A 21,440-nucleotide genomic window follows, 5' to 3' on the forward strand; every position below is an offset into this window, starting at 1 on the left:
AATCAACTACCTATCCCAGTAGCGGGAGTAGTATGGATGTCCGTGCGGTCATGTGGAAAGGACCTCGGTCGAAAAGGGATCGAACTGACCACCGGGCCCGGAGGCGATGGGCCCATTGTAACCCTGGGCATGAATGTGCTGAAAGAAGTCGGACAGTTCCTGGCTGAGGGCTGTAGCAAAAACAAGTGGACCCGTGAGACTCGTGCGGGTCAGTCAGATTCAAAAATTGCCCGCTACCTCTCAGTACCTTGGCAAGGTATCGATACCGCCCGAAGCCACAATGACACTGCCGGTGGGACAGACTGTATTCACTTTGCCGGTGCTGGCACATGTGTCCTTAGAGGGCGTGGACATTCAAATTGAACCAATGGAGGGAGAACAAGCGCCCTCTGGACTCCTGATTGCTCGAACTCTGGCCACCGTGCGGCATGGTCGAGTACCCGTGCGTTGCATCAATTTAAGTGGCACCAGTTTACAGTTGTTGCCCCGACAAGAGGTGGCGCGAGTGTGCATAATGCCAGAGGCCCTTACTAGAGCTGACGCTATAGGGCTAGCACCTGTGGAAGGAAAGCCATGGACCCTGGAGGTGTCCCTCAATAGCCAGGAGCATGGAAGAGAACCGTTGGCTGGATGCCACCTCCTGGAAGAAATGGAGGCTAATCTGACTGAGTTTTCTGCTGGACAAGTAAGGCCGATCGTACAACTTCTACAGCGATATCAGGGAGTGTTTGCACAGCATGAAGATGATTTCAGGTGCACTCGGGACATTCAGCACGAAATACCCACCGGAAATACTGCTCCCATCCGAGAGAGATATCGGCAGATCCCGCCTCAAATGTACCAGGTGGTGAAAGAGCTGTTGGCAAACATGTTGCGGAACGGTGTGACCCGTGAAAGTCAGAGCCCCTGGGCGGCTCCGATCGTGCTGGTCCGGAAGAAGGATGGTACCCTGAGATTCTGCGTAGACTATCGAAAGCTGAATGCCTGTACAGTATGGAACTCCTATCCACTCCCCCGAATCGTAGAGTCTTTATCGGCACTAGGGAGCGCCAAATTCTTCTCTTCCCTCGACCTGGCCAGTGGCTATTGGCAGGTCCCAGTAGCTGATAAGAATCGTCCGAAGACAGCTTTTGTTCTCCCTATGGGCCTGTTTGAGTTCAATCGAATGCCGTTCGAGCTAACAAATGCGCCAGGAACCTTCCAACGGCTGATGGAGAGATGCTTGGGGGGACCTCAACTTTGAAGCCACTTTAATATATCTGGACGATATAATTATCTATTCCGCTACCTTTGAGGATCATCTCCGCTGATTGGAACAAGTGTTAGAATGGCTTCAAAGGCACGGCCTGAAATTTAAGCCTCGTGTCGTCTCTTCAAACGAGAAATTGAGTAGCTGGGGTACACTGTGTCCAGTGCAGGAGTGCACCCCACTGTGGAGAAAGTAGCTGCCGTGCAGAAGTGGCCCACGCCCGCCAATCTAAGGGAACTAAGGGCGTTCCTGCGGCTTGCTGGATACTACCGGAGATTCATTAAAGACTTCGCTAAGATTGCGATCCCGCTCAAGGAATTGCTGAGAGGAACGGCCGGGGGAGCCAAGTGGCAGCCCATTCAGTGGGGCCCACGACAAGAAGAGGCATTCCGAGCATTGAAAATGGCGCTAACAGATGCTCCAATTCTGGCCTACGCTGACTTTTCGCAGCCTTTCATGTTGTACACTGATGGAAGCTTGCATGGACTGGGAGCAGTGCTGGCTCAAGTACAAGGAGGAAAATAGCAAGTGATCGCGTATGCCAGCAGGTCACTCCGAGATACGGAGAAGAATCCGGACAACTACAGTTCATTTAAGCTGGAGCTACTGGCACTGGTGTGGGCCATGACCGAGAAATTTGCTGAGTACTTGTCAGGGTCAGAAGTGCAAGTGCGAACAGATAACAACCCTTTGGCCCACTTGGAGAACGCCAAACTGGGCGCATTAGAACAGCGGTGGGTCACAAGGATGTCCAAATACCAGTATATAATCGCCTATTGGTCCAAGGCCCTGAACACACATGCAGATGCCCTGTCCCGGGTCACTCAGGCGGGGCCGAAGAAGGACAGAGATGAGGAGCTCGAAGGAGACGAGATCCCGGATTTCAGCCAGTTTGCCGCTGCTGTGGTCGACGCCCAAGAGACCAGAGAGGAGCCGAAGCCCACTCAGATTCTGGGCCGTTCAAGAGACGAATGGATACATCTGCAGCAATCCGACCCGGAGCTAGCAAAGTTGAGGGAATGGGTCGCCCTTAATCAAAGACCCGACCAGGAAACCAGAGCCGCTTCACTTCCAACTACCCTACAAATCCTAGGCCAGTGGGAGAGGCTTCTCCTGAAGGACGGCTTGCTATGCTGAAGAATCCAGCTGCCTCGAGAGTTTGATATTACCTGGCAAGTGGTAGTTCCAGGAGCGCTAGTAACACAGCTAGCCCAAGAAGCTCATAGAAGAGGTGCTCACTTCGGAGTAGAAAAGACCTTCCGGTGGTTGCAACGGCTGGTGTATTGGCCTCAACTGCGGCAAAAAGTCGAGGGGGTCTGCCGAACATGTCGCCAGTGTGAGTTGAACAAGCCCCCGGAGCACAGAGATCCCATTCAGACCATCCGAACTTCTGCTCCCTTGGAAGTCTTGATGATTGACTACCTGATGGTAGGAACTTCATACAACGGTTATGGACACTGTTTAGTCATGACTGATAACTTCACCAAGTTTGCAGTAGTGACGCCCACTAAAGACCAGACGGCAGAAGCCGCAGTTAAGGCCATCTGTCAAGATTTCATCCGGATTTATAGGTGCCCAAAGAGAATACATTCTGACCAGGGGGCCTGCTTCCAAGGACGAGTGATGGATGAGCTATACCGCATCTATGGGATCGACCGTTCCCAAACAACGCCCTACCACCCGCAAGGGAACGGCGCATGCGAGCGCTTTAACTGAACCCTGTTGCAAATGTTGCCAACGCTGGAAGCGGACAAAAAGATGAAGTGGCCCGAATTTGTGTCCGAGCTGGTGTGGGTGTATAATAATCGAGTTCATGCAACCACCGGCTACACCCCTTACATGTTGCTGTTTGGAAGAAGTGGCCGATAAATCACTGAACTGGAGCTAGACTCAGAAGACCCCAGCCCGGGCAGTAGCCCAAGTACCTGGATTCGAGAACACCAGCGTCGGCTCCATACAGTGAGAAGACTGGTTGCTCAGAAGTTTCAGGAAGTAGAGCATGCAGTTCGGCCCCCGACCACAGGTGGATCACTTCAGCCAGGAGACTGAGTGCTGGTGAAGGCTAAACGATTTGGGAGTAAACTGGACCATCGTTGGGAGGCGATACCATATCGGGTGGTGAAGAAGGTTCACCCAGACAACCCCGTCTACGAGGTTAGGCCCAAAGGGGATGACGCCGTGACACCCAGGGTGTTGCACTGTAATATGCTGCGACCTTGCTCCTCTGAAGCAGAAGTCTGTAATGGGTTTGGGCCCTCAGACGTATTGGCTGAAGTGCCACATACAGGAACCTTGGGGGATGAAGAAGGATGGGCCACAATGCAGTTGGGCCCGTCAGAACCATTGATGCCAACCCCGAGTGGAATTCAAAATGAGTTGGGAAATGATTTGCAATCCCCGGTAGTTGATTCCTCGGATCTCCCGGAGTCTCCTCCGCAATAAGAGCCCCGCAGAACTGAGCGGTCTAATGCCGGAATTCCTCCTAACCGGTATGCTCAGGAAGAGTTTATCTGGTCTCAAATCCAACAGAAAACGCAGGAGTTTGCCCAACTCCTGTCTGAGCTTGCACTGCCTGGAAGGAGACATCAATTCTGCGAGAAGTCCACTCGCCCGAGGACTGGCGAGCAAAAAGGAGGGAGGAATGTAGCACAGGCAAGAGAGCTTGTAAAGGAACTCCAACATGATGTTTCAAGGATAGAGAGAGACTGCCATCTACTGGCCAGACACAGTCAAGCGGAACCAAGATATGCAAGGGAAGTTGCAGGGAGAGCAGGTTCAGACGCTGGACCCGATCAGGTGACTTCCAGGAAGGAGTTCCGGGAGATAAGAGGCCAGCACGCCAAACCTGAGGGGTCTTTGGCGCCAAGCAGCAGACGTGTTCCCTGCGTCCTGAGAAACCCCGCGTGACAGGCCTAAGCCAGAGGTCTGAGAGGTGCCCCAGCCGGGCACCGGAAAAAGAGCTCTGGATCCCTCACAGTTGTAACCTGAGTGCTGTGCCTGCTGAGGAGACTAGGAACCTGATCGCGGTGCTGAGTGAGTTCGCGGAACCCGACGTCGCCCGCCAACAGACGAGGCCTGGACCCCACTATCCAAGGCTCGAGAGACTGCCTCCAACAGCCAAGCAGAGAGGAGTTGAGACGGTTGCCCCAGGAAAGTCACGCCAGCGGAAGCAGAGGAGCAGCATACGTGAACAGGGCCGTCACTTCCACTGTTCACCCACGGTACCGGGGACAATTGGGTTTAGGTACTCAGGTTGGGAGGGGAACGGTTGGAGCTAAAGGAGCACAACGTGATCTAATTGAATTTATCCGGAAAAGACTCACGGCCTAGCGGGAATAACCGGTGACCCCTGCTAGGGCCAAATGCACAGTTAAAGAACTTACGTGGTGTCTCCCATGATTGAGGGCATCACCTTACTTAAGAGACTTCACCTTACTTTGAGAGACTGCACCTTAGAGAGACTGCACCTTACTTTGAGAGATTTCGCATTTTACCCTTGTTGCTAATCCCTTGTTCAGAATACCTGTTGTATAAAATTGTTTACATTCATCTCTGACTGTTCTCGCCTTGTGTCTCTGTGCGTTGCATTCCGGCACCTGCTTTACATATGCGCGATGTCTGAGGGTGTCTGAATGCAGGCAGACATAGGCCGATGTGACACTACTACTCCCATCGGCCTATGTCTGTCCCCAGTCCACTCGTGCCAGCAGGATCAGCTCGATGGGAGCAGTAGTTCCCAACAGCCTGATCCTGCTATTTAAATTGCCCTACTGTGTCCTTTAAACTGCCCCATATGTTATTTTGGCCCCCATAAAATGTGACCGCTCTAAACCGCTGCCGCCACTACAATGACGGGGCCATAAAGCAGCCCCGTCATTGCATAAGCGGGTTTGCTGGAGTTCAGGCAGCGCTGCTCCGGTGAGCTCCTTTACGGCCCCGCTGACCGTGAAGAATTCCCATGGTACAGCAGGGCCGTAAAGGAAGTCACCGGAGCTGCGCTGACTGAATGCACTCCGGTGACCTCAGTCAGGGGCTCACGCTGCCGGGAGTGGACGTGTTCCCGGCAGTGTGAGCTTACAGCAGCAATGACAGCTGTCACCTCTACAGATGTGACAGCTGTGCATGGGAGATCAGAGCAAGAACGTGGACAGGTAACTATTTTTTTTTTTTAGTAAACTAAGAATTAAATAAAATTGTGTGTTTTATTTCAAATAAATTATTTTTTTCTGGGTGTAGTGTGTAGTGTGTGTTTTTTCTTTTTAACACTTTGTAGGTTAGTAATGGGGGTGTCTTATCGACGCCCATCATTACTAACCTGGGCTTCATGGCAGCTGGAGTTGACATGAACCCCACCACTATTACCCCCTGCCACCGCACCAGGGCAGCGTGGAAGAGCGAGGCTAAGCGCCAGATTTGGCGCACAAATAGGAGTAGGAGTGTCACATCGGCCTATGTCAGCCTGCACGCAGACACCCTCAGACATTGCGCAGACACCCGCAGACATCATGCAGACATCGCGCAGACACCGCTCACACACCAATCATGACCGGGACATTCAGCTCCACCGCGGCTACTTCAAATGAACAGCTGATCAGCATCAGCTGATACCTCAGCTGTTCATTTGAAATAACCGGCGGGGAAGCCGGCAGTGAAAAGACTTCACCGCCGGCTTTCACATTCGGTGCTGAGCTCCCCGCTCCCTGATGTGCGCTCACCGCTCCCCCGCCGCCTCCCATCCCGATCCTAAGTTAGGACCGGGCGGTGAGCGACGCACCAGGGAGCGTACATCAGGGAGCGCAGCACAGAACGGGAAAGCCGGCGGTGAAGTCTTTTCACTGCCGGCTTCCCCGCCCGGGTCCTTCGCTCCGCACTCCTTGGTGCTGAGCTCCCCGCCCGGTCCTAACTTAGGATTGGGATGGGAGGTGGCGGGGGGAGCGGAGGATCAGGATGGGAGGCTGCGGGGAAGCAGTATGGGGCTGTGTGATTGTTTAAAAGCCGGCGGCTTTTTACCACCCGCCGGCTTTTAAACAATCAGGAGAATTCTCTCACGCTGGGATTTCATTCCGATATTTGTGCCCCATTGACTTGCATTGGTTTCCGGTATCGGAATCGGTAATATCTGATATTTTTTGGGTATCGGTCCGATCAAATCCGATCCGATATCGGAAGGTATCGCTCAACACTACCCGTGATACATGGTGCATACCTGAGTACCCGATGCAAACTCAAGTAGCGAGCACTTGCGCTCAAGACTAATGACAACTTATTCAATATGATGACCTAATGTCATCAAATTCTGTGTCGTACCTCTGGGTTCAAAATGTTCACTATACCTCTTGATAAAATCCTTGAGGGGTGTAGTTTCCAAAATGGGGTCACATGTGGGGGGTTTCAACTATTTAGGCACATCAGGGGCTCTCCAAACGCGATATTGTATCCGCTCTCGATTGCAGCCGATTTTGCGTTCAAAAAGTCGCACAGTGCTCCTTCCCTTCTGAACTCTTCCGTGCGCGAAAACACTGTATTTTCCCCACATATGGGATATTGGCGTACTCAGGAGAAATTGCACAAAAGTTTTTGGGGTTCATTTTCTCCTCTTACCCTTGTGAAAATAAAAAAATTGGGGTAAAACATCATTTTTGTGGAAAAACTTTGATTTTTTTATTTTCACGGCTCTATGTTATAAACTCCTGTAAAGGACTTGGGGGTTCAAGGTGCTCACCACACATCTAGCTAAGTTCCCTGAGGGGTCTAGTTTCCAAAATGGTGTCACTTGTGGGTGGTTTCCACTGTTTAGGCACATCAGGGGCATATCTGCTAATTATTCAAGCAAATTTTACAATCAAAAAGTCAAATGGCGCTCCTTCCCTTCCGAACCCTGCCGTGTGCCCAAACAGTGGTTTTCCCCCACATATGGGGTATCTGCTTACTCAGGAGAAATTGCACAACAAACTGCATGGTGCAATTTCTCCTGTTACCCTTATGAAAATGCAAAAGTGGGGGCTGAAAAACATTTTTGTGGGATAAATGCTAAAATTTTATTTTTACGGCTCAATGTTATAAACTTCTGTGAAGCACCTGGGGGTTCAAGGTGCTCACCACACATCTAGATAAGTTCCCTGAGGGGTCTAGTTTCCAAAATGGTGTCACTTGTGGGGGGTTTCCACTCTTTAAGCATATCAGGGTCTCCCCAAATGCAACATGGCGTCCACTAATTATTCAAGCAAATTTTACATTCAAAAAGTCAAATGGCGCTCCTTCCCTTCCGAACCCTGCCGTGCACCCAAACAATGGTTTTCCCCCATATCTGCTTACTCAGGAGAAATTGCACAACAAATTTTGGGGTCCATTTTTACCTGTTACCCCTGCGAAAATAAAAAAAATTGGGTCTAAAGTAACATTTTTGTGAAAACAGTTAAATGTTAATTTTTTTCTTCCACATTCCAAAAATTCCTGTGAAGCACCTGAAGGGTTAATAAAGTTCTTGAATGTGGTTTTGAGCACCTTGAGGGGTGCAGTTTTTAGAATCGTGTCACTTTGGGGTATTTTCTGTCATAAAGACCCCTCACAGTGACTTCAAATGTGATGTGGTCCTTAAAAAAATGGTTTTGTAAATTTTGTCAACTTTTAACCCCTATAGCACCCCAATAAAAAAAAATTTTGGTTCCAAAATTGTGCTGATGTAAAGTAGACATGTGGGAAATGTTATTTATTAACTATTTTGTGTGACATATCTCTCTGATTTAAGGGCATAAAAATAAAAATTTTGAAAATTGCAAAATTTTCTAAATTTTTGCCAAATTTCCGTTTTTTTCACAAATAAACGCAAGTGATATCGAAGAAATTTTACCACAATAATGAAGTACAATATGTCACAAAAAAAGAATCTCAGAATCAGGAGGATCCGTTGAAGCGTTCCAGAGAAATTACCTCATAAAGTGACAGTGGTCAGAATTGTAAAAATTGGCCTGGTCATTAACGTGCAAACCACCTTGGGTTGTAAAGGGGTTAAGGGCATAAAAATTCAAATTTTGAAAATTGCGAAATTTTCAGCAAACTTCCAATTTTTTCACAAATAAACGCAACTCATATTGAAGAAATTTTACCACGATCATGAAGTACAATATGTCACAAAAAAAAAAATCCTGAAAAAGTTCCTGAATGTGGTTTTGAGCACCTTGAGGGGTGCAGTTTTTAGAATGGTGTCACTTTTGGGTATTTTCTGTCATAAAGACCCCTCAAAGTGATTTCAAATGTGATGTGGTCCCTAGAAAAATGGTTTTGTAAATTTGTTGTAAAAATGAGAAATCGCTGGTCAACTTTTCACCCTTATAGCTCCATAATAAAAAAAAAATTTGGTTCCAAAATTGTGCTGATATAAAGTAGACATGTGGGAAATGATATTTATTAACTATTTTGTGTGACATATCTCTCTTATTTAAGGACATAAAAATTCTAATTTTGAAAACTGCAAAATTTTCAAAATTTTTGCCAAATTTCCATTTTTTTCACAAATCAACACAAGTGATATTGAAGAAATTTTACCACGATCATGAAGTACAATATGTCACGAAAAAACAATCTCAGAATCAGGGGGATCCGTTGAAGCGTTCCAGAGTTATTACCTCATCAATATATAGGGAGACAGGCAGGCAGGGTATATAGGAGGGTGCATGAAAAACATAGCAGGGCACTTGGAACACACTAGTGCCCTCCGATTTTCAAGCACCCATCTCTTTAAAAAAGCTGGCCGGCAATTCAGCAGCGGCATACACCGGTACCCGAGCCATCCCAGCGTGGGAGAATTCTCCTGCTCAAGCGGTGACGTCATTTGCCGGCACCGCTTGAGCAGAATTCTCCCAAAGCGGAATTCTCCCACGCTGTCAGTGACGTTATGAGGTGAGCTGAGTTCACTGGACATGAACTCGGCTCATCTGGATGCCGTCACAGCGAGACACTGAGGAGCTTCACTGAGGAGCTTCTCAGTGTCTGCAGCATGGCAAGCTGGATGGCAGCGTTCTGCTGCGCTCCAGCCTGTCATGTCAATGTAGCAGAGCTGAAGCCGTCCTGGGAACCATGGAAAGGTAAGGATGAGGTTGGTTTATTATTTTACTTTTATTTCAGAAGACATTGGCTTCAGCTGGAATGGGCGTGACGGTAAGTAGAGTTTAATTTAGAACAATAAAGAATTGTGTCTTTATTTCAATTAAAGGACTTTATTCTGGGTGTTTGTGTTTTTTTTTTACTTTCACTATGGGGTTAGTAATGGGGGTGTCTTATAGACGCCTCTCCATTACTAACCTGGGATTTATGTCAGCTGGCATTATAAGGTGACATCAACCCCAACCCTATTACACCACTGCCACAGCTACAGGGCAGTGGGAAGAGCGAGGCTAAGTGCCAGAATTGGCACATCCTATGGATGTACCATTTCTGGGGCGGCTGAGGGCTGGTGTTTCTAGCCTGGGAGGGGGCCAATATTCATGGCACCCTTCCTGGGCTATTAATATCAGCCCCCAGCTGTCTGCCTAGCCTTTCCTAGCTATTAAAATAGGAGGGACCCCACGTCATTTTTTTTTGGGTTCCCCATTTTAATAGCTAGTAAAGGCTAGGTATTCAGCTGGGGACTGATATTAGTAGCCTGGGAAGCTCCGTGGGTATTACCCCCTTCCCAGGCTTCAAACATCTGCCCCAGCCGTCTGCTTAACCTCCGCTAGAGACTAAAATTATGGGGAACCCCACGCCAATTTTTTTTTAAATAAATCCTTTATTTTAACACTAAATGACAAAAACAGTAACCAACACTGACACTGTACTTATTATATGTGTGACTGACATGTTTCTATCTATCTAATCTATGTGTGATGCTCTGTTCTTTCTGTTTTAAATTGTCGGGTACCAATGTATGCAGCTGATGAATTGCCAGCCGGCTTTTTTAAAGAGACTGGTGCATGAAAACACTATTATTTTTTTTTAATAAATCCTTTATTTTAACACTAAATAACAAGTACAGTAACCAACACTGTCACTGTACTTATTATATATGTGGTTGACATGTTTCTATCTATCTAATCTATGTGTGATGCTCTATTCTTTCTGTTCTAAATTGTCAGGTACCTATGTATGCCGCTGCTGAATTGCCGGCTTTTCATGTTTCACTGTGAGCACTGTTCCCATCGATTTGGGCAATCACTGTAATGCCACAACCACCATGACTGTGACATTACAGTGAGTGGCAGACAATCCCTGCATGATTGGTGCTCTAAATACTGCCAAACATGCAGGACAGGGATCCGAGCTCCCACCGAGCATCTCGAAAGTACTCGGCGAGATCCGAGCATCTCGAGTACTGAGATGCTCGTGCGAGTACCGGGCAGTGGTGAGCATGCTCGCTCATCACTAGTTAATTAGAAAAATGTTTTTCCTATTTTCTGCTGTCTAAAACTTTGTGCGTCTTTTGGTAAGGTGTGTCTTATAGTCTGAAAAATACGGCATATACAATAATGATTTCAATAGAAATTATATAGAGCTTTATCTACGGTAATATAATTGTTTTTAAATAGGCTTGGACTGGAAAAAAATAGAGATTGCCATAAATGTCCACTTAGCAAATCTTGTGTGAGTGGGCATTTTCGGTGTAAGGACAAAGTTATTCTGTGGATAACCCCTTGAATATTTGTGGAAACCAAAATAATGATTTTTCTGTGAAAGGTGTTTTCAAGAAAATAAATAAAGAAATACATTAGAAATATGCTGACAAATACTTTCAGTAATTTATATTTATGCTTCTCTTGTCTGAGGGGCATTTATTTGGTCTACTGAAATTGCTGCTGACACATTTAGGCTGAGTGCCCACGATGCCCTTTTTAAGAGTTTCCGCAGAGGCAAAATCGCTGCAGAAACGCTTAAAAAACGCTTGGTACAAGGTCTGCCATGGTCCCCAAAGATAATCCGCACGTGCTGTGCACATGCTGCGGAAATTTTCGCTGCGGGTTATCATTGCGGAAAAAAACGCAGCACTACCAATTATTTTGTGGTTATGCCGCCATTGACTTGCATTGAATCGCATGTCATCCGCATCACTGCATCTGTACATGCGGAATCCATGCGTTTCAATGTGCAGATGGTACCCGGGTCTGGGGAAGAGGAGACTCTCCTCCGGACCCGAGTACCATAGAACCTGTAAAAAAAAGAATAAAATAAAAAATAAATACTATATTTACCTTCCAATGGCCCCCGCTGCGCTTGTCCTCCTTTGCCGGCAGCTCGCGATGGACTGAAGGACCTGCGCTGACGTCATAGTCATGTGACGGCAGGTCCTTCAGTGTACCGCGAGCTACCGGCAAGAGAGAACGGAGTGAAGCAAGACTCCGGGGGCCATCAGAAGGTAAGTATAGATTAATTTTTTTATTTTTAAACATTCTTTAAGGTCACACTATATAAATCCATGCCGTTTGGATTTATATTGTGTGACCAAGTTGTCAAGCAATTTCCAAGTGATGCTAAAATCGCTTGGAAAGCGCTTGACACCTGCATGCGGAAATGCATGTGATGAACGCTTCACATCCGCTTGTCCCTGGCAGGAAAAACGCATGTACAATCCGCATGTACAATCCACATGTACAAAAAGTCGCATGTACAATCCGCATATGTACAATCCACATATGTTTTTTCTGCCAGGGAGATGCAGAAACGCTCAGGAAAAAATCCGGAGCATTTCTGCTTCGTGGACACATAGCCTAATGAATACAAAAAACATTCACTGCTGACCTTTGTAAGGCCTCCTTTTGGCTCTGGCTTATATAGGAAGAAGGTAAGGTAAATGGTATAAAACTGCCTGACGGGAGAAAATGTGTGCATGTCATGTCCAACAAGCTCACTATGAAAAAAAATTATACGCTCCAAATGTGTTGCGTTTTGGCATGCAAGTGAACCTGCTCTTCTATCTTGTTGCACATATACCCAGTGACACATGAATTTCTTCTACTATATCAAGGCTGATATAACATCACAGCTTTATCCAGAAACAGAGCAGAGGTAAACACATCAAAGTTGTGAGGAGGGAAGAGACGCAGGCTGCTCTGGGAGATGGCGTTTCATAATAAAGGGCATGTACAGTATGTGCTGCTGCTCCTATGAACTCTGCTAGAAGATGTCATCTCGCACAGCCTGCGCCTCGTTCCTCCTCCTCATGTCTCATGTGGTTGAGCTTGCTCTCAGTTTCTGGATACATTCAAAATGTTCCTTAGGCTGTAATGAGCACATATTCTCTGTCTGGCTTTTTTTCTTCCATTACTTCCTCAACAGCCAGGAAGGAAGGAGAGGCTAGCTTGTCTTAGCTCTCCTTGTAATGACACAAACATCCATCCTGCCCTGTGTTCACAAATATGATAGCACCTATTTTAATAAACTTAAAGAACAACCATCGGTTTCATTTTTATTTCATAAATCAATAATACACAAGAAAATAAGAAACTTTGCAATATTTCTTATCAGAGAAATCAACTTCTTTCTCCACCTGATCTTATCTTTTATTCTCAATACATGGATAAAATCTGTATTCAGCAAAGAGAGATTTCCCAATATTGAGAAAGGAGATGGCAGTTGGTGATTTTAAAATACTATGGAGAAAGGAGGGAGGAGGAACAAGAGACACAGACAAAGGAAAGGGGGGAGCTATAGGCAGACACTGACATGGAGGGGGAGGAGCTAGAGGCAAAAAGACCGAGGGGGGGGGTGCTAGAGAAAACAAAATAAGGAGAGGAGCTAGAGGTAAAGACAGTTGAGGAGGAGCTAGAGATAACAAAATAAGGAGAGGAGCTAGAGGTAAAGACAGTTGAGGAGGAGCTAGAGAAAACAAAATAAGGGGAGGAGCTAGAGGTAAAGACAGTTGAGGAGGAGCTAGAGAAAACAAAATAAGGAGAGGAGCTAGAGGTAAAGACAGTTGAGAAGCTAGAGAAAACAAAATAAGGAGAGGAGCTAGAGGTAAAGACAGTTGAGGATGAGCTAGAGAAAACAAAATAAGGAGAGGAGCTAGAGGTAAAGACAGTTAAGGAGGAGCTAGAGAAAACAAAATAAGGAGAGGAGCTAGAGGTAAAGACAGTTGAGGAGGAGCTAGAGAAAAGAAAATAAGGAGAGGAGCTAGAGGTAAAGACAGTTGAGGAGGAGCTAGAGAAAAGAAAATAAGGAGAGGAGCTAAAGGTAAAGACAGTTGAGGAGGAGCTAGAGAAAAGAAAATAAGGAGAGGAGCTAGAGGTAAAGACAGTTGAGAAGCTAGAGAAAAGAAAATAAGGAGAGGAGCTAGAGGTAAAGACAGTTGGGGAGCTAGAGAAAACAAAATAAGGGGAGGAGCTAGAGGTAAAGACAGTTGAGGAGGAGCTAGAGAAAACAAAATAAGGAGAGGAGCTAGAGGTAAAGACAGTTGAGGAGGAGCTAGAGATAACAAAATAAGGGGAGGAGCTAGAGGTAAAGACAGTTGAGGAGGAGTTAGAGATAACATAAGGGGAGGAGCTAGAGGCAAAGACAGTTGAGTAGGAGCTAGAGATAACAAAATAAGGGGAGGAGCTAGAGGCAAAGACAGTTGGGGAGGAGCTAGAGATAACAAAATAAGGAGAGGAGCTAGAGGTAAAGACAGTTGAGGAGGAGCTAGAGATAACAAAATAAGGAGAGGAGCTAGAGGCAAAGACTGTTGACGAGCTAGAGATAATAAAATAAGGGGAGGAGCTAGAGGCAAAGACAGTTGTGGAGGAGCTAGAGATAACAAAATAAGGGGAGGAGCTAGAGGCAAAGACAGTTGAGGAGGAGCTAGAGATAACAAAATAAGGAGAGGAGCTAGAGGTAAAGACAGTTGAGGAGTAGCTAGAGAAAACAAAATAAGGAGAGGAGATAGAGGCAAAGACAGTTGAGGAGGAGCTAGAGAAAACAAAATAAGGAGAGGAGCTAGAGGTAAAGACAGTTGAGGAGGAGCTAGAGATAAAAAAATAAGGGGAGGAGCTAGAGGCAAAGACAGTTGAGGAGGAGCTAGAGATAACAAAATAAGGGGAGGTGCTAGAGGCAAAGACAGTTGAGGAGCTAGAGATAACAAAATAAGGGGAGGAGCTAGAGGCAGACAGTTGAGGAGCTAGAGATAACAAAATAAGGGGAGGAGCTAGAGGCAAAGACAGTTGAGGAGGAGCTAGAGAAAACAAAATAAGGGGAGGAGCTAGAGGTAAAGACAGTTGAGGAGGAGCTAGAGAAAACAAAATAAGGAGAGGAGCTAGACGTAAAGACAGTTGAGGAGGAGCTAGAGAAAACAAAATAAGGAGAGGAGCTAGAGGTAAAGACAGTTGAGGAGGAGCTAGAGAAAACAAAATAATGGGAGGAGCTAGAGGTAGACAGTTGAGGAGGAGCTAGAGAAAACAAAATAAGGAGAGGAGCTAGAGGTAAAGACAGTTGAGGAGGAGCTAGAGAAAACAAAATAAGGAGAGGAGCTAGAGGTAAAGACAGTTGAGGAGGAGCTAGAGAAAACAAAATAAGGGGAGGAGCTATAGGTAAAGACAGTTGAGGAGGAGTTAGAGATAACATAAGGGGAGGAGCTAGAGGCAAAGACAGTTGAGGAGGAGCTAGAGATAACAAAATAAGGGGAGGAGCTAGAGGCAAAGACAGTTGGGGAGGAGCTAGAGATAACAAAATAAGGAGAGGAGCTAGAGGTAAAGACAGTTGAGGAGGAGCTAGAGATAACAAAATAAGGAGAGGAGCTAGAGGTAAAGACAGTTGAGGAGGAGCTAGAGATAACAAAATAAGGAGAGGAGCTAGAGGTAAAGACAGTTGAGGAGGAGCTAGAGATAACAAAATAAGGGGAGGAGCTAGAGGCAAAGACTGTTGACGAGCTAGAGATAATAAAATAAGGGGAGGAGCTAGAGGCAAAGACAGTTGTGGAGGAGCTAGAGATAACAAAATAAGGGGAGGAGCTAGAGGCAAAGACAGTTGAGGAGGAGCTAGAGATAACAAAATAAGGAGAGGAGCTAGAGGTAAAGACAGTTGAGGAGTAGCTAGAGAAAACAAAATAAGGAGAGGAGCTAGAGGCAAAGACAGTTGAGGAGGAGCTAGAGAAAACAAACTAAGGAGAGGAGCTAGAGGTAAAGACAGTTGAGGAGGAGCTAGAGATAAAAAAATAAGGGGAGGAGCTAGAGGCAAAGACAGTTGAGGAGGAGCTAGAGATAACAAAATAAGGGGAGGTGCTAGAGGCAAAGACAGTTGAGGAGCTAGAGATAACAAAATAAGGGGAGGAGCTAGAGGCAGACAGTTGAGGAGCTAGAGATAACAAAATAAGGGGAGGAGCTAGAGGCAAAGACAGTTGAGGAGGAGCTAGAGAAAACAAAATAAGGGGAGGAGCTAGAGGTAAAGACAGTTGAGGAGGAGCTAGAGAAAACAAAATAAGGAGAGGAGCTAGACGTAAAGACAGTTGAGGAGAAGCTAGAGAAAACAAAATAAGGAGAGGAGCTAGAGGTAAAGACAGTTGAGGAGGAGCTAGAGAAAACAAAATAATGGGAGGAGCTAGAGGTAGACAGTTGAGGAGGAGCTAGAGAAAACAAAATAAGGAGAGCAGCTAGAGGTAAAGACAGTTGAGGAGGAGCTAGAGAAAACAAAATAAGGAGAGGAGCTAGAGGTAAAGACAGTTGAGGAGGAGCTAGAGATAACAAAATAAGGGGAGGAGCTAGAGGCAAAGACAGTTGAGGAGCTAGAGATAACAAAATAAGGGGAGGAGCTAGAGGCAAAGACAGTTGAGGAGGAGCTAGAGATAACAAAATAAGGGGAGGAGCTAGAGGCAAAGACAGTTGAGGAGGAGCTAGAGATAACAAAATAAGGGGAGGAGCTAGAGGCAAAGACAGTTGAGGAGGAGCTAGAGATAACAAAATAAGGGGAGGAGCTAGAGGCAAAGACAGTTGAGGAGCTAGAGATAACAAAATAAGGGGAGAAGCTAGAGGCAAAGACAGTTGGGGAGGAGCTAGAGGCAGACAGATGAGGAAGAGCTAAAAGAAAATAGATGGGGAGGCAGACTCTGACATGGAGGGGGATGAGCTAGAGACAGACAGATAGAGAGGAAGGAGAAGCTAGAGGCAGACACAGACAGAGGGGGAGAAGCTACAGGAAGACATAGAGGGGGAGGAGCTAGAGGCATAGACATAGAAGGGGAAGCTAGAGGCAGACATTTTGCTGTAAGTTCTGAAACAAGTTACAGTTCTCCATAGGACTTCGTATGCACCAACCAGGGCGGGCATCAGCACCCAGCGCACCCAGGTAAGTGCAGGGGCCCTGAGCAGGTGGGGGGGCCCACTTGCCGTCGGGCACCCTGCCGCGTTATGGTACCCGTGAGCAGAGGACAGCGGTGCCAGCACCCGCACCTCCCCGCTTGCTCAGGAACCCGGCATGCGGCGCAATACTTACCTCTCCCTGAGCCTCCGCCGCAGCTCCGGTCTCTTCTGCGGCTGCTGCATAGTGACGTCTCAGGTCAGAGGGCGCGGTGATGTGTTTACACAGCGCTCTCTCATGAGTCGTCACAGCGCACAGCGGGAAGGCGAGGGTGAGGAGTCCGGAGCAGCGGCAGCAGGTGAGAAGTGAGGTGAGTATTTGATTTTTTTTATTGTATGGGGGCATGGGGCATTATATGGTGGGGTGGGTTGGATGGGGCATTATATGGTGGGGTGGGTTGGATGGGGCATTATAAGGGAGGGGGGTGACATCCTGCATGGGGCATTATAAGGGAGGGGGGTGTGTGACATCCTGCATGGGGCATTGTAAGGGGGGGGCATCTTGCATGGGGCATTATAAGGGAAGGGGGTGTGACATCCTGCATGGGGCATTATAAGGGGGTGGTGACATCCTGCATGGGCATTATAAGGGAGGGGGGGTGTGACATCCTGCATGGGGCATCATAAGGGGGGGACATCCTGCATGAGGCATTATATGGGGGGAACAGCCTGCATGGGGCATTATATGGGGAGGGGGCAGCCTGCATGGGGCATTATGTGGGGGTAACAGCTTGCGTGGGGCATTATTTGGGGGGAACAGCCTGCATGAAGCATTATGTGGTGAGAACAGCCTGCATGGAGAGTTATGTTGGGGCCAGTATTCCGTATGGAGCGTTATATGGGGGCCAGTATCCTGTATGGAGCGTTATATGGGGGCCAGTATACTGTGTGAAGCGATTCGCCGGTTTCTAAGCTATTGTAGAATTTACAATAGATATCACTCATGTAATGTAAAAAGTGAAATCTTTGCATTGTACTATATATATATTTCTCTGCGGTATCTGTGCATGAATCGTGGTATGTGTTAAAGGGGCCCACTGAGACTCTTTCGCCCAGGGCCCACAAAAACCCGGAGCCGGCCCTGGCACCAACTGTCGTCTATGTCCATTATGAGAAAGTCTGCATGCACTGAAGACACATTTTACTTATGACTTGAGAATGAATGATCAGTGCAGGAAGAGAAAGAAACAGATTGCACTAATAAGATATATTACAAAGTTTATTATTTTCATGTGTACTATTGAGTTACAAAAAAAATAATAGTAAAATAAGTTCAATCTTTAATTATCATCTCCTAGACAAGGTGAGCGTATATAAATTGTTAAAATTATTTGTCAATTTCTACAACAAATCTGTAGCATGTGAAGTCTCCACTACACTGTGTTCCAAATTATTATGCAAATAATATTTTCTCAGATTTTCCCAAATTACCTATATGAATTGCAGTCATTGTAATTTTCCAGTCAAATAACTATTAGAGTACAATTGAAAGGTTTTTGTACAAACTGCCTATAACAGTATATTTTTTAAAAAATAAAAAACTCAAACTGCACGTTCCAAATTATTATGCACAGCAGAGTTTTCAACCTTTTCATTTTAACAAAGAACAAAAAAATGGTCATTTTTGAAATTATAAGCATTAGCAGGTTATTACAAACTGAAATCAAACAGTTTTCAACTCAAAACTTTATTCTAGGTGATGTTACATTTGCACATAGGACCGCTTGTTCGAAAGGAGCTTCTGAACTCTCTCGTCCATTGAATTTGTCAGGTTTTGGATGGTTTCTGCTTCAATTGTTTTGCATGAGGACAGAATACCCTCGCAGAGCTGTTGCTAAGATGTGAACTGCCTCCCGCCATCATAGACACTCCTTTTGATGATGCTCCAGAGGTTCTCAATGGGGTTGAGGTCAGGGGAGCATGGGTGCCACACCATAAGTTTGTCCCCTTTTATGCCCATAGCAGCCAGAGATGCAGATGTGTTATGTGCAGCATGAGACGGAGCATTATCATGCATGAAAATGATCTTGCTGCGGAATGCATGGTTCTTCTTCTTGAACCATGGAAGGAAGTGCTGTTTGAGAAACTCAACATACATTATGGAGTTCATCTTTACCCCTTCAGGGATCCTAAAAGGGCCGACAATCTCTCTCCCCATGATTCCAGCCCAAAACATTACTCCACCTCCTCCTTTTTAGTGCCGTAGCCGTGTTAGCATGGGGTGTCCATCAACCAACCATCCTCCACTCCATCCATCTGGACCATCGAGATCATTTCATGCATGATAATGCCCCGTCTCATGCTGCACATAACATATCTGCATCTCAGGCTGCTATGGGCATAAAAGGGGACAAACTTATGGTGTGGTACCCATGCTCCCCTGGCCTCAACCCCATTGAGAACCTCTGGAGCATCATCAAAAGGAGTGTCTATGATGGCGGGAGGCAGTTCACATCTAAGCAACAGCTCTGGGAGGGTATTCTGTCCTCATGCAAAACAATTGGAAGCAGAAACCATCCAAAACCTGACAAATTCAATGGACGAGAGAGTTCAGAAGCTACTTTCGAACAAGTGGTCCTATGTGCAAATGTAACATCACCTAGAATAAAGTTTTGAGTTGAAAACAGTTTGATTTTAGTTTGTAATAACCTGCTAATGCTTATAATTTCAAAAATGACCATTTTTTTGTTCTTTATTAAAATGAAAAGGTTGAAAACTCTGCTGTGCATAATAATTTGGAACATGCATTTTGAGTGCAGTTTGAGGTTTTTTTTTTTTTTTAAATATACTGTTATCATAGGCAGTTTGTACAAAAACCTTTCAATTGTACTCTAATAGTTATTTGACTGGAAAATTACAATGACTGCAATTCATATAGGTAATTTGGGAAAGTCTGAGAAAATATTATTTGCATAATAATTTGGAACACAGTGTAGTAACAGTATTTAATTAAAGAAACAAGTCATATTATCATGGCACCACTAAGAAATGAGAAGTCAATAAGGAGTCTATGTGAGAGCAGATGGTGTGGACAAAGTAATTATCCGCGGTTGGCACTATTTCTCACTGGCAGACTGGCTTGACTCTCCAGTGTTCAGATTCAAGTGAAGTTGCTGATGTTTGATGAGGTGAGACTTCTGAGTGAAGCACCGGACACATTCCGTACAGGAAAAAGGCCTCTCGCCTGTGTGAGTCCTCTGGTGTTTCGCGAGAGTCTCTTTGCGTGTAAAACCCTTTCCACAATGCATACAGGGGAAGAGCTCTTTGCCGGTGTGCATTCTCTGGTGGATTAGAAGGTTATATTTGCGTTTGAAATATTTGCCGCAGTCAGGACAAGACAGTATTTCCTGACCATTGTGAACCTCCTGGTGCACATCGAGGCTTGATTTCATTGTGAAGCACTTACCACACACCAAACAAGTGAATGGCTTTTCCCCGGTGTGAACTCTGACATGTTGGACAAGTTTAGCTCTTTGGACAAAGCCTTTTCCACATTCTGAACAGGAATAAGGGTGCTCGCCGGTGTGTACCTTCAAATGATTATCAAGGTTTGATTTATTTCTGAAATATTTCCCACAATGAGAACAGAAAAATGGCAGCACACCAGTGTGGATTCTCTGGTGTTTGTGGAGTGCAGTTTTCTGGGTGAAACTTTTCCCACATTCTGAACATGAAAATGGCTGCTCACCCGTGTGGATCCTCTGGTGGCTGTTGAGATTGGATTTCTTAGTAAAGCATTTCCCACATTCTAAACAAGGGAAAGGCTTTTCCCCTGTGTGGACGATCTGATGAGCATCAAGATTGGATTTAATTGTGAAACATTTCCCGCACACAGGACATGGGAACGGCTTCTCCCCTGTATGAGTTCTCTGATGTAAAATAAGTTTAGCTTTCTGTGGAAAACATTTTCCACAATCAGGACAAGAAAATGGCTTTTCTCCAGTGTGAATTAACTGATGGCGGAGAAGGTGCGATTTCTGCTTGAATCTTTTCCCACATTCAGAGCAAGGATATATTTTGTCATCGTCAATGTTATGTGCAATAATATCTAAGTTCAGATCTGATGGTGGATGGATTAGGGAGTGTTCCATAGGATAATATTGTTTGAGGTCCTCGTCTTCAGGGTCATGATACAGACTTGAGTTTTGTTCCGAGATATCATCATGTTCACCTGAAGATATTAAATAAACTTGATACATGGTAGAAACATAGCAAAAAAGAAAGAATGTTTTCTAAACTTCCTCTTTTTATTTTTTATCAATACTGTACTAAATAAACCCAATGAGAGTAAATTTAAAGGGATTGTCCAGTATTTAGATATTGATGACCTATGCTTAGAATAGGTCATCAATATTAGATCATCCAACATTGTCCAAATATGAATATTGTACAAAGCAAAAAAAAAGCACTTCCCAATATACTGTGTCATGGCTGTAGCTTAGCTCCTATTCACTTAAATGGTTGATCATGCACACTGCTGCCCCATTTACTGTAATGGGAGTGCTAAAGCCCAGCCAAGCGCAACGCTAAGCTATCTCAAGCACTCCAATTAACCACTTTGCGCCAGAGCCTGTTTTTGTCTTCGTGACCAGGCCAATTTTTTCAATTCTGACCACTGTCACTTTATGAAGTAATTACTCTGAAACGCTTCCATGGATTCCCCTGATTCTGAGACTGTTTTTTCGTGACATATTGTACTTCATGATAGTGGTAAAATTTCTTCGATATCACTTGCGTTTATTGGTGAAAAAATCGTAAATTTGGCAAAAATTTAGAAAATTTTGTAATTTTCAAACTTTGAATTTTCATGCCCTTAAATCAGAGAGATATGTCACACAAAATAGTTAATATATAACATTTCCCACATGTCTACTTTACATCAGCACAATTTTGGAACCTAA

At 45.5% G+C, this 21,440-nt stretch overlaps 2 protein-coding genes across 5 annotated transcripts in view; both read right to left on the minus strand.

Moving 5' to 3' along the window:
- Window positions 1-12,780: 12,780 nt before the first annotated feature.
- LOC141271680 (uncharacterized) lies at window positions 12,781-18,399 on the minus strand. The gene is made up of 2 exons (XM_073681718.1): window positions 18,358-18,399; window positions 12,781-14,637 (listed from the first exon to the last, which is right to left on the minus strand). The coding sequence occupies exons 1-2, from the start codon at window positions 18,397-18,399 to the stop codon at window positions 12,871-12,873; spliced, it is 1,809 nt and encodes a 602-aa protein (XP_073537819.1). The 3' UTR covers window positions 12,781-12,870.
- A 1,038-nt stretch (window positions 18,400-19,437) lies between these two features.
- The window catches only part of LOC141273826 (uncharacterized), a 36,355-nt gene continuing 34,352 nt past the window's right edge, over window positions 19,438-21,440 (minus strand). For 2 of the 4 annotated variants that reach the window (XM_073686218.1, XM_073686219.1), the window contains exon 5: window positions 19,438-20,710. In XM_073686218.1, coding sequence (XP_073542319.1) covers window positions 19,596-20,710 — 1,115 coding nt within the window. In that variant the 3' untranslated portion in view covers window positions 19,438-19,595. The remainder of the gene's footprint in view (window positions 20,711-21,440) is intronic. The other 2 variants (XM_073686216.1, XM_073686217.1) reach the window with 2 other exon arrangements.

This window comes from Phyllobates terribilis, unplaced genomic scaffold (genome assembly GCF_046119375.1).
Source record: "Phyllobates terribilis strain yellow unplaced genomic scaffold, ASM4611937v1 Scaffold_5__5_contigs__length_657084704, whole genome shotgun sequence".
In the NCBI taxonomy this organism is placed as follows: Eukaryota; Metazoa; Chordata; class Amphibia; order Anura; family Dendrobatidae; genus Phyllobates; species Phyllobates terribilis.

Coding starts and splice junctions, on each gene's coding strand:
- LOC141271680 (XM_073681718.1), bottom strand. CDS start 18,399: ATGGCGGGAGGCAGTTCACATCTTAGCAACAGCTCTGCGAGG. Junction 14,638..18,357: donor TTAGCAACAGCTCTGCGAGG/GTATTCTGTCCT, acceptor TGTTTTCTCTAG/CTCCTCCTCAACTGTCTACC.